The sequence below is a fragment of the Phyllostomus hastatus genome, unplaced genomic scaffold (assembly GCF_019186645.2).
Source record: "Phyllostomus hastatus isolate PE091 unplaced genomic scaffold, TTU_PhHast_1.1 phas_contig_98, whole genome shotgun sequence".
Classification (NCBI taxonomy): domain Eukaryota; kingdom Metazoa; phylum Chordata; class Mammalia; order Chiroptera; family Phyllostomidae; genus Phyllostomus; species Phyllostomus hastatus.
Window position 1 is genome coordinate 5,023,738 of NW_025333999.1, and position 12,656 is coordinate 5,036,393.

Consider the following 12,656-nt stretch of genomic DNA (forward strand, 5'->3'; position numbering starts at 1 on the left):
ACAGCCACTCTCTCAAGGGGAGAGTGCCCCAACCCTTGACTTGACAAGCTTATATTGCTTTTCTGGGCACATTACATTGAGGACGGTCCTCATTTACTATGCACAGGTTAGCTTTAGGTGGTTACCTTTTACTGAAAACAAAGGAGGACGTTACTGATTATATCAAAAAAGAAGGATATTGGCAAATGTAAAGGGAAAGTGGTTGAACTGGTTACACTCATCCTTGGAAGGCTTAGCACAGACTTTAGGAAGCGACTTTAAAGATATGCAGTAAACGTTTGCTGCCTCAATTTAGGGTGAGGGAGTTTTAGCAAAAAGCAAGTCTCAAAGCGGCCTAGGTACAATGCAGTCCTGATTCCCCATGGGAGAACCTACCCGTGGGTGTGGGTCCTGTGTACCAGACCTCACTTTCCACTGGCCTTTCCGAGTGGGAGCTGGGCCCACACCACACAGAACAGTCTCCTATAGGCCCCAGTGCCTTTGTATGTGCTGTACCCTTGGTCCAGCGGTCCCCAAAAATCTGTACAGCTTACTCGTCCATCAGGTCATGACCAACCAGGACAGCCTCCGCAGAGAGGCCTTTCATTCCCCTCTCTCCTCCCACCTCATCATCGTAGCATCTGTGGGACTCACTTCTCCTGACCACTTCTTGTCTCCTGCTCAGCGTGGAAGTTCCCCAGGCCTGACTTCCCCAACCTGATATCCAAGGTGAAACAGCATTGTGATCTCTGACCCAGAGGGCCACCCATCCCACACGGAGCCATGGAAATCCCAACCACCACCCAAGGCTCCAATGTCGGAGGGGGAGGGGTTTTGGAGCCCAGCCCCACCCAATTTCCCTGCTAGTCCTCTTCTGGAAGTTCCTTTGGGGGCCACCTCTCCATTCACAGGTTCCATCCAGGACTGTGGTCACTGAGGGGTAGGGGTAGGGAGTGATTCTGTTGTGACATGCTCAGGGGAGGCCGTTAGTTTGTGGGAGACCACATCCGCCAAGCAGATCTGGGCAGTCAGGGTGGGGGCCTCTGTGGTGGGGCCTCAGGGCACCGGGCCAGAGGGGAACTGATAGGCCCCATGTTCCTGGAGACTGAACTCCATGCAAATGATACCCCAAAGGCCAGGCTTTCTAACTGACGAGGGTTGGTTGGGCGCTCTGCTCTCCTCCGCAATGGCGCTGCTCCTCATCATGGAGGCAAGGAGCAGGCTCACTGGGTTACAGAGGGCATAGAGGATCAGAGAGGCCAAGTGAGCTGCGCAACATAGCCCAGCCTAGGAGGTCTGAAGCTCGAGCCAGCATCTCCCCCAGACAGACACGAAGGCATCAGATTCAGTCACAGTGAGGAGTCCTGATGTCGTTACTCTTAACCGAGCCCCTGCTACTTGCCTGAAGTTTGTCTTGCTGATTATCATCATGTGACTAAGGAGGGCTGTTATCATGTGACTTACACATGAGGAAACTGAGACCCAGAGAGGTTGGGCAACTCACCCAAGACCACAACAGTGGGTGAGTGAGAAAGGGGTTCCTTGTGTTTCTTGCTTGGGGCTGTTGACTTGCAAACTGAGGGCAACTCCCTGCCCCCATAGGGCAGGAAGTGGTGGGGGCACCCAGCTTGAGCCTGCAATCAGGCTACCTAAACCAGCTGGGCCAGGGCGATAGGCCCGCAGGGAGGCTGCCCCCACCCCCTGCAGCTCAGCCACGAGGATCTGTGCCATTGAAAGAGGAGGAGGAAGTGGTTTTGCCTGTGCGCTCTGAGGAGGAGTGTGGGTAGCCAGCACACATCTGGGTTGGCTGATTTGTTGGGCACAGGTTCCCATACTCAGAGCTCACGACATGTGTAGAGGCCCCGATAATGGTTAGGGTTTTTTTAATCAGAAAAAAATAGTATAATAATAATGAATGTATAATAATGAGGCTGATGCCATCATAAAATATAATTTTAAATGTTTTTTAACAGAACTCTTTTTTTTGAGATTTTATTTATTTATTTTCAGACAGAAGGGAACAGAGGGAGAAAAACATCAACATGTGGCTGCCTCCTGTAGCTCCCCACACCAGGGAACCTGACCTGCAACCTAGGCATGTGCCTGGCTGGGAATCAAACCAGCAACCCTCTGCTTTGCAGTCCAGTGCTCAATCCACTGAGCCACACCAGCCAGGACTAGCAGGACTCTTAATGTGACCCTGTATGCCCAGTGAGGCTCAGCCTGCCCAGGCTCCATCCTGCCTTGGGCCCTAGGTCTCTGTGGCTCCCTCTACCAAAGGCATCTTTCACTCTTTCTTCAATTCCCCAGCAGATGGAGCTGACTCCCACCTGGCCCCAGGTGCCATTTTTTCCAGACCAGTTAGGCCCCCTCTGGGGGTTCTTGCAACTTCAGTCCCTGTTTTCTGACCTGCTATTTGCTCTGAAACAACATTAATAATTTCTTATGCTTTTTCATTGCTCACTAGATTGCAGCTACAGGGAGGATGGGGCTTGGGCCTCTCTTGGGGCCTTCTCTCTGTCCCCTGAGGATCTAGCTCACAACCAGTGCTCAATAAAGGCTCGTCCAGGTCTGGGTGGGGCAAGGCCACCCGTCCTTCATTTGCAGCCCAGCGGCTTTGTTGGAGCACAAACGAAGGGCCATGGGGGTTGTCCTGGTCCCGCCCAGGGGCTCACCTGCCGGAGGAAACAGGAACCACCAGGGCGTGGCCCCGCCCGGCCCTGCTGACGTGTGGGCCCTGAACCGAAACCCAGTCTCCTGCAAGCACGGCACAGGCACACCCAGAGCGAGGGCGACAGCCACCCAGGGGTCTCCCAGGTATGTTCCCTGGGTGGGACTCCTTAGTCAACTGTACACCCACCACTCTTTTGTCCTGTGCTGGGTGAGGCTGGGGCCTTTGAGAGCCTCTAGAAGAAAGAGCACTGGGCTGGACCAGAGGGAGGGATGGGGCTGGTGGGGCGGGACCAGAGATGAATGAGGAATTTTCTGAGATGACCATTGGAAAATGGTGCTGGAGTTGGGGAATGGGCATTTCTGGCAAAGAACTGTCTGGGCAAGCAGGTGAAGGGGAAAGAGACCTTGATCAATTTGGGGTAAAGCAAGGATGCTATTAAGGCTGGAACAGGGGATTAGGAGGTGGGAGGGCCCCCAACGCCAGAGTCAGGAACTTGAAACTTAGCGTGTCTTCATCCATCACTAAACTACTCATCAGCACATACCCTGTACCCTCCTCTGTGCCCACCCAGCTCCAGGTGATGCTGGAGACCCAGAAAAATCCAAAAGAATCCATCTCTAGCCTAGCCCTGAGCCCAGACCCTGGCAGGCCCTAACATTGGGGAGACAGCAGACACAGACACTCCAGCCCCATGAGGCAAGTCTAGGCCAGAGGCAAGATCCGTGGGGACGGTAGGGGTTCTCACACTGCCTCAGTGGGAGAAGGCAGCCTGGCTCTTCAGCCGTGTGGTTGGCAACCCTGACCGGAGACTGCCACCCTCTAAACGGATGCCTCAGCAATCAAAGCTAAAGTCAGACGTTCGAGTTACAGAAAAGAAAAACCCACACACGGTCAGGGCTTATGCTACTCCAGGTAAATATCATCATCATCTCCCCAAATTGTAGTTGAAAATACAGGCACTGAGAGGTTAAGCTGATTTGCCCAAGCTCACACAGCATCTAAGTAGGTTTGAATTCAGGCTCTGTTTGCAGGCTCTGTTCCCAGGCTCTGAACAGCTTTGTAACTCTGCCTTATTAAACATTTCTTTCTTTTTTGACATGCTTATTGGTTTTAGAGAAGGGGAAGAGAGGGAGAGAGGGGGGAGAGAAACTTTGATCGATTTCCTCTGGCACGTGCCCCTTCCTAGGATTGAACATGCAACTTGGGTGTGTGCCCTGACAGGGACTCGAACCTGTGACCTTTCGGTTTACAGGATGACGCTCCAACCAACTAAGCCACACCAGCCAGGGCTAAACATTTCTTAATGTATTTAATTTCACTTGCCCAGAATTCCTTTGGGCCGCTCCCTGGAGGGGTGTTCTCACCACCTGCCTCCTAGTAGGAGAAAGTCAACATTGACTGGGTTGTTCAGTGGGACTCCTGTCTGTGGAGACAGCCTGGTAACAGTGACCTTCTGCCAGATGGAAGGGTTAGCCCCGGCCAGTGTGAGAGGTGGGACAAGTTTGGGGACAGAATTAGGGTGAGTTGGAGAGGTCATCCCAGCATGGCACAGAACTTTTGCTGGCTTTACACTGACTTCATAACTGTTTTTCAAATTGGTGCTGGTTTTTCCCTCTGTTTCCCAGCTCTCTGTCATTGGCTCACAAAGTCCAGTGATACCTGAGCTTAAAATTGTTGATAATGAATGTGAATTAACTATGCACCTGTCACATCATAAGTGTGCTATCCAATGTGCTGGTGACATTGGTGGCAGAAGTAACTGTTCAGCCCAAATCTCTGTGGTGTTTAATAAACATGGCCACCCTTTATGGTGCCCACTGAGTGTTCACTATTTCATTCATCCGCTTATCCTTTTGCCACCACCACATCCCTCCACGGACGTGGGTAGCTACTTAATATTTGAATAAATTCAGTTCTTAAACTTAAATACATATATCTATAAAGGGAACTTTCCCACACTCGCAGTAATGAAATAATAAGAATAAAAGGAAAACAAAATATGAGGATTTTTGCTTTTCCTTTTATCCTATTTTTTAAATTTTTATATATTTATTTTTAGAGAGGGGAGGAGGAAGGGAGAAAGAGATGGAGAGAAACATCAATGTGAGAGAGAAACATTGGTCAGCTGACTCTAGCACGCGCCCTGACCAGAAACCACACCCACAACCCAGGCATCTGCTCTGGCCCGGAACTGAACCCGTGACCTTTCACTTTGCAGAATGATGCCCAACCAACTGAGTCACACTAGTTGGGGCTTTCATTTTATTATTATTACTCCCTTTTTCTTTTATTCTTATTGTCCTTGGAAGATTTTTAGGAGGAGTCAATAAGTGAATGTACATAAAGTGCTGGCACATAGTAGGTGCTCAGGAAACACAAGCCAGTTTCAGCCCTGTTGCTCTGTCCAGCCTAGAGGATTTCCCCAAAGAGAAGGCACCATAGCTGCAAGAATAGGATAAAGATGGGAGGTGGGCCAGGCATGATTCTCCCCCTCCTTCCTGTCCCCAGGTGAAACCTTCCCTCTGAGGAAGCCATGACAGAGACCAGAAAGCTGCCACCGCCGCTGCCTCCGCGAATGGACTGGTTCGTGCACACACAGGTGGGCCAGCTGGCCCGAGAAGGAGTCCCTTCGTGGTTCCATGGTGCCATCTCCAGACAGTGAGGACACACCCACACCTTCCACCCTGCCTTTCACCCTCTTTCTTTGTCTGCCCCTGCCTCGGGCAGTTTTCCACTGTGGAACCCTGGGCTTAGCTCACCCAACTGAGTTAAGAGGATGAAAAGAGCTTTGGAGCTTTGGGCTTGAATCTTGTCTCCTCTGTGGACTTGTTGTGTGCCCTTGGGCAAGTTATTTTCCCTCTCTGGACCTTGGCTTTCTCTATACAAGTGGCCACCAGGCCAGAACTGCCAGGGACCTGGCAAAGCCCCCTCCCCCACCGTCCTCCCACCCCTGCCAGGCCAGTCATCACCAACCAATGATGGCAGGATGCAGCCTCAGAATCCTTCTTAACACAGTGCCCCGAACAGCCACTCTCAATCCATCAGGTATATAGCTAATATGCCCTTTCTATACCAGACTGTGCTCTAAGATGAACATATCTACTTAGTCACCCCAGGATGTGGCTCTAAATGAATGGAGAAAAGAACCTTTATTGCCACCCTTCACATTCAGGAAATTGAGGAGACATTGCAAAAGCCACAGAGAGGCAGAATTAGGTATGGTTTCTGAGTTCTGAGGTGTGCCAATAAAATATGATATGAGCCATACATTGCAATTTTAAATTTTTTACTAGCTATATTAAAAGAAGCAAAAAGAAACAAGTAGGATTAATTTTAATCACATTTTTTATTTTCCCTGGCTGGTGTGGTTCAGTTGGTTGAGCATTGTCCCATAACTAAAAGATTGCAGTATTTAACCCAGTACATCTATGATACTACCATTTCAACAAGTAATTAGTACAAAAAAATCATTCATGAGACAGTATATATATTCCTCTATTTGTACTATCTTTATTTTTTATTATTTTAAAAAATTTTTATAATAAAAATTTTCAATTACAGTTGACGTGCCATATCATGTTAGTTTCAGATGTATAACATTGTGGTTAGACGTTTATATAACTGACAAAGTGATTGCCCCAGTAGATCTACTAGTCCATCTGACACCACACGCAGCTATTATGCATCTGTTGACTATACTTCCTGTGCTGTGTACTGAGTCTTTAGAATATGGTGTGTACCATATGCTAAAAGTACATCTTGATTCAGACCAGCCACATTGGAAATGCTCAGTCGCCACATGTGGTCAGTGGCCTGTGCACTGAACAACACGCATCCAGAGGCTCCCCATAGAAGGTCACCTTACTCTCTGTGAACCCCAGAAAATAGTATAATAATGATAGCGAATGATAGTGATATAGTTGACCCTTCAATAATGTGGACTTCAGGAGTGCTGACTCTAAATCCTTATATAACCTGACTGCTCACAAATGTGGTTACAGTCATTCCTCAGTATCCATGGGGTTGCCTCCAGGACCCCCATGGATACCAGAATCTGCTCAGGTCCCCTCTATAAAATGGTGTAGGTCCATGCATAGAGTTGGCCCTCCACACCCCCAGATTCCCAGCCTCAGATGAGAAACACTACACGGAGGGCCAGTTTGTGCATTTATTGAAAATATCCACTTGGACTTGGCAGTTCAGCCCATGTTGTTCAAGGGTCAGCTGTACTAGTAGTGAACATTTGGAAAGCATGTACCAGGTGGAAGTTCTCACGTTGCACACATTCCGTCTGTCCTCACATTGGCCTGGGAGTGGGGTTTTCTACTCCTTCGGGAAGCAGAGGTCAGAAAGGGACTGACCCTCACCAAGAGGCACACAGTGAATGAACAGCAGAGTTGGGGTTTGGCCTCAAAGGCATCTGGGGACAGCTCCTGCCTTGTTACCTGTCATTCCTGGATCCACCCAAAGGTGCCTTCCCGGAGGAATTCCAGACACTGGGAAGGCAGGCGGGGGCTGTGGGAGATGATGGGTCTGGCCTGGGGTCAAGGTCATCAGAGGCCTTCTGGCACCTCTGGGGAAATATTCTGTCCATGAATATTCCAAGTTCTGAAACAACCACGGAGAAAACATGTTTTAAGTTGTTTGTCTAGTCCTGGGATGACTGGTACACCCAGGGTCTGGGCATACACGGGTGGCTGGGCCTCACCTGTTGCCCTCCTGTGTGTGCCCTTCCAGGGATGCAGAGAGCTTGCTGGAATCACAGCCGCTGGGATCCTTCCTCATCAGGGTCAGTCACAGTCACGTGGGCTACACGCTCTCCTACAAGTAAGGCTGGGGCTAGGGGACAGGGCAGGGGGAGAAGGGTTCCAGGCTTTCTTGAAGGGGTGAGGGGTGCTTTATACTGCAAGTCTCAGCAACTGATACAAAGTTCTGGACAGAGCTAGCTGAAAAGTGAGCAGCTGCAGGTCTGGCTGTAACCAGCAGGCTTAGGTCGGGTGGTAACTAAGACTGTGTGTCTGAGAACAGGAGCTGCTGGGGCCTGAGAGTGGCTACTGCCCTTTCCATAACAGCCCATCTCCCTTCCACCACCTAACGGGCAACTCTCTGACTCCACTCAGGAGGATGTGTTGAGAGCCCAGGGCAGTCCAGCTACCTGAGGCCTCAAAGCCTAATCTGGCATCCCAATTAGCAGATTCGGCGGTACATAATATTTTTCAAAAGGATTTCGGGCCAAAGGAATGCAAGAAAATCCAATGGCTCCATCACAGAATTACCTACAGTGGGAAAACTTGGGACTGAGTTGCACAGTCCAAGGCTCAGTTCTGCTACTTACATGCTGTATGACCTTGGACATGTTACTCAACCTTTCTGTACCTCCCTCAAAATCTTCATCTCTAACACAGAAATGCTAAAATTACTCGTCTTGATGTGAGGATTAAAACACATAGTAAGCACTGCCCTGGCCAGTGTGGCTCATTTGGTTGGAAGTTTGATTCCCAGTCAAGGCATATACCTAAGTTGTGGGTTCAATTCCTGGTCCAGGCAAGTACAGAAATCAAGAAGCAACCAATCAATGTTTCTCTCTCTCCCTTCCTCTCTGGCTTCCTCTTTTTGTAAAAGCAATGAAAAAATATTCTCTGGTGAGGATTTAAAAAATCTATATATAGTAAGCACATAGTAAGCCATTAATAAACACACTCATTCATTAAGGGAGCAGTATGCCAGGCAACCACAGCCTCAGGCTGAAGCCTGACTCAGTTTTCATTACTGTTGCTATTGGTCACTTACCCCTAGCCAGGCACGGAGCTAAGCTTTTTCTGCAGCAGCTTGTTTCACTTCCCTAGCTCCATGTTATAGATGGGGAAACTGAGGCACAGCATTGCTAGTCACCTACCAAGTGTCACAAGGCTAATAAGAGAAGCTTGCATAGGGTCTCGGCAGTCAGACGGCACCCACAGTGCTGTCGGTTCAAGGACGGGGCAGGGGGATGGGGTGAGGGGAGTGGGATGTCTCATCCCTGGCAGTGTCTCCGCAGAGCCGAAAACTGCTACCGCCACTTTATGGTGAAGCTCTTGGACAGCGGGAGCTTTGTAATCCCTGGGGAGGACAGCACCCATGCCTCGCTGGACGCCCTGATCACCTTTCACCAACAGCAGCCAATGCGGCCACATGGCGAGTTGCTGAAGCAGCCCTGTGGGCAGGTGAGGGCTGGGACCCAGTTGGGCCATAGCTGTTCCTCCCAGGAGCCAAGCCCCCCAGACTTGTTTTGCTCCCACCAGTCCCCTTCAGTCTCATGATTCTCTCCTTTCATGGTCCCAGTCCCTCCACAGTTCCAACTCCTCCTGGTCCTAGTTGCCCCCAGGATGATTTTTTACAAGGGTTCACTAAAAGGGTTTTTACAAAGGTATAACCTTAGGATCTATAGGAATAGCTTATTTCCTGATAAGCCTCAGTCAGCAGGGCCTAAGCCCTCAGAAGCTGCTGTGGGAGGGGCCGGAATCCTTATAAGGGTCTATGGGTGTGGCCTAGGCCTACGTAAATTGCTGTGGGCGGGGCCTAGGCCCTCAAGCTGCTGTGAAAGGGGCATGCTTTACTACAAGGGTTGTGAGTACAGCAGCTCCTGAGCCACAACTACGAGGGTCCAGGGACTTCAGCCCCATCCTGGTGATCCTCCTTGGGGCTGAGCTGCAGGTCCCCTCTGTCCCACAGAAGGATCCAGCAAACGTGGATTACGAGGATCTCTTCCTTTACTACAATGCTTTGGCTGAGGAAGCTGCCAGCCCCACCCCTGGTCCCAGTGAACATCAGAATCCTTCCTCCCATCCAGTGGCTGCACCCAAGGAGGTATGTGACAGAAAGCTGGTGCCTCCAACCTGGGGGAGGGTCCAGAGCAGAGGTGGCCAACAGCTGCTAGAGGAGACTTTCTAGAATGTAGATTAGATCCTGCAGCTCCACGTTTAAAACCTTCCAGTGATTTCCCACCAAGATTAAAATCTTGACTATGATCTCAGTTCCTCCTTCTGCCCTTCACCTGCCCAGCTTCAGCACCGCTGCCATCCCACACCACCTAACTTCAGGCCCTTTGCACATGCTGTGCTACAAGCTCCGCCCCCAAGCTCCCCATGCCTGGCTTCTTCTCTCAGTCCTTCTTCAGGGGTCTCCCTCCCATCTCCAGACCTAAAGTACTCCCCTAAGCACCTTCTCCATCACATCATCCTATTTATTCGCAACAGGGCACTCCTCAAAATTTGAAAAGTCTTGTTTATTTATGGTTTTCATGTTTCCTGTCTGCTGCGCCCTTCAGTTATCACCTCTTAGGGTGAGGGAGCTCGGGTATTTACCTCCAAATTCCATCAATCATTGATCAAGCACCATTCCTGGGAGATTTTGATTCTCTGGCACTTCCAGTGTGCCTTGTGGACACAGTGGGCACAGTGGACCAGAGAAGTCCCCGAGGCAGAGCTCCCAGTGCCAGCATTTGGGAATGGAGCTGGGGACAAAGAGGATATGGGTGGGCCATTGATAGCATCTGCCACATTTGCCACACACTTGGCCTGAACAGTGAAAGGTCAGGGGTCAGTAAACCACGGCCTGAGGGCCACATCTTGTCCATTGCCCGTATCTGTATGGCCTGTGAGCTAAGCATGGCATTCACGTTTTTGAATAGTTGAGAAAAACACTATTTCATGGCTCGCGAAAATCAGATGAGACTCGGATTTCCACATCCATAAAGTTGGAATGGAACTGGGCCCACACACTCAACGACCGCAGAACTGAGTAAGGAGACAGACTGTGCAGCCCGAAAAGCAAGTTCTCCCTGGTCCTTTACAGAAATGGTTCCTGGGGAAGCTAGGGCAGCTGTCTACTGAAGAGGGAAGGATGGGGCACGAGGGTAGGTTTGGAGGTTCATACGGGGCAATTTGTCAGCCCCAGGGCATCTGGATGGAACCCAGATCCTAAGTCTGAGGTGGATTCAGAGTGCTGGTGGGTGTGTTGGCACGAGTCTCACTGGCTCTTGGTTTTAGGTCTCTGCAAAGCCGTCCCTGCTCCATCAGCGAAAGGAAAGGAAGCCATCCGCAGAGGTGAACAAAGTACCCACGGAGGGAGCTGCTTCCTCCTGCCCCCCAAAAGCCCCCCTGGAGGAGGCCTGTCAGAAACTCTGGAGGAACCTCAAGGCACTACCCCAGACGGGTAAGAAGGTCCAGCAGCAGCTGAAATCCCACCTGGCAGCTGTGAGCTTGTCGCCGCTCCAGGACCCCAAGCAATCGGAGGTGACTCACAGCTCAGGGGACCGGGCAGATGTTGGGATCTGGGACAGTCGCATCTACACAGACCCCTTGGCGGCCACATCACTTGAAAGCCCCTCACAGTCCCAGGCTCCAAGAGACAGAGATGAGTCCTCCAGGAGGGCCTCAAGGTCAACCAGCTGGAGTAACGTGACCTCGAGAACCAGGGGTTGGCACCAACCAATAGTAAGGGCCCTGTCCTCACAATTGTCTAAATCGGAGCTGAGGGACTTGGCTGAGCCCCAGGAGGACTGTCTCCCCGAGGAGTACCGCCCACCACCACCCTTTGCCCCTGGGTACTGCTAGAGAAGAGGTTTGCCCTGGCTCTGGGACCATTGCTGCCGAGGGCTGCTCACACCTGGACTCCTTGCTTTCTGCACACCAGCCCTCTGGACCTGAGAAATGTAATAAAGACATTGCTTAGGTCTGGTCCTGCAAATGCCAATGAGGTGACCTGGTTATTGCTGTAATAATAACAATCAGTTATAGTGAGGGTCTGGAGCATTCTACTGTGTGCCAGCCCCATGCCAGATCCTCAGCGTTCACTATTTCTTTTACACCACTGAGCAGGCCCATCAGGTAGGCATCTTCTGCACTTTTTCAAGAAGAGTGAGGTTCAGAGATGGGGGAGGCATGGCCAAAGTCACCAGGCTACTGAACATCAGTGCCAGGATCGGAAGTCACACAGTTTGGAGTCCTTTCCCTACTTTCCCCTCACCTGGACTCATCTCTGAATTCTGGCCACGCCTTTGTCCCGGGTTCTAATACAAATGAAGGAGATAAGACTTGTGGTGGGCTTGGTGCTCAGGAGCACTCCAGACACCAATGTCAGCTTCAGGAGAAGCAAGTGTGTCCTTTGCTTTAAAAAGGGAGGGGCAGCCCCCAGCTGTGGTTGGGGTGGGCTTTGGGGTGGGGGTTAGCAAGGCTGTGTGACTTTGGCGAGTCACTAGACCTCCCCGAGCCTGTTTCCTCACGTGGAAAATGGGGAGAAAGTAGCCCCTCCCATTCAGGATGAAGCAGTAGGATGTGCATAAATCTTGTGGCTTAGGTGCACAGTAGGTACTTTTTTTTGGTGGAGGTGTAGTGTGGGAGTGGGCTCTCTAGAAATGCCTTGTACTGGGGGTGTCTGAGAAGGCCCTTGGGGCTGCTTTCGGTTGCCCCCTTCGAAATGATTGCTCTTTGGACTGACTGGGGCCGTAGATGGGCCCCAGGGTGACCATGGGTGGAGTGGGTGTGGGGTTCCCAAATCCACATAGTGTAGGGGTCTGGGGTCTGGAGTGAGCTGGGCCCAGGCTCAAGGCCGCCTCTGCAGATGACTTGAGGTGTGGCCTTGGGCCGGTCCCTCTATTCCCTCTGGATGAAGTGTGACTGGTCCTGGGCCAGCACTGCGGGGGCATCACAGGCATGCAGTGGGACAGCAGAGGGGCAGATGCTTCACAAACTGTCAAGTGCCGCGCCCAGCTCAGTAAGCAACGTTCCTGCCATCCCCTCAGAGGCTTCCCCTGGCAGCTCGAATAAATAAGCAAGCCTTAAACCTTCCATCCCTTTGAGGAATTCAGGAGTCGAGGAAAAAGGGGACTCAAGCAGCTGGGATAGGGTTTGGCCTTGGGGGGCCCTGGAGTGGGGCAGTACAGGCCTCCTCTGCACACTGGTCTCTGCTCACCAACACCCACAGCGAGGCACCCCCAGCCCTTGCAGTGCAGCAAGATCTAGCA

The 12,656-nt window shown here is 51.1% G+C and overlaps 1 protein-coding gene across 3 annotated transcripts; it reads left to right on the top strand.

Annotated features, from left to right (window-relative positions):
• The first annotated feature begins 1,204 nt into the window (after positions 1–1,204).
• Positions 1,205–11,380, top strand: HSH2D (hematopoietic SH2 domain containing). 3 transcript variants are annotated; one of them, XM_045853309.1, is made up of 6 exons: positions 1,206–1,501; positions 2,447–2,796; positions 7,391–7,480; positions 8,691–8,856; positions 9,365–9,499; positions 10,681–11,380. In XM_045853309.1, exons 2-6 carry the CDS (start codon positions 2,621–2,623, stop codon positions 11,245–11,247), a joined length of 1,134 nt encoding a protein of 377 aa, XP_045709265.1. In that variant the 5' UTR covers positions 1,206–1,501; positions 2,447–2,620; the 3' UTR covers positions 11,248–11,380. The 3 variants fall into 3 exon arrangements, with proteins under 3 accessions (XP_045709267.1, XP_045709265.1, XP_045709266.1); XM_045853310.1 differs by lacking the exon at positions 1,206–1,501 and adding an exon at positions 5,162–5,311 and having other exon boundaries at positions 2,661–2,796; XM_045853311.1 differs by lacking the exon at positions 7,391–7,480 and having other exon boundaries at positions 1,205–1,501.
• Positions 11,381–12,656: the final 1,276 nt, after the last annotated feature.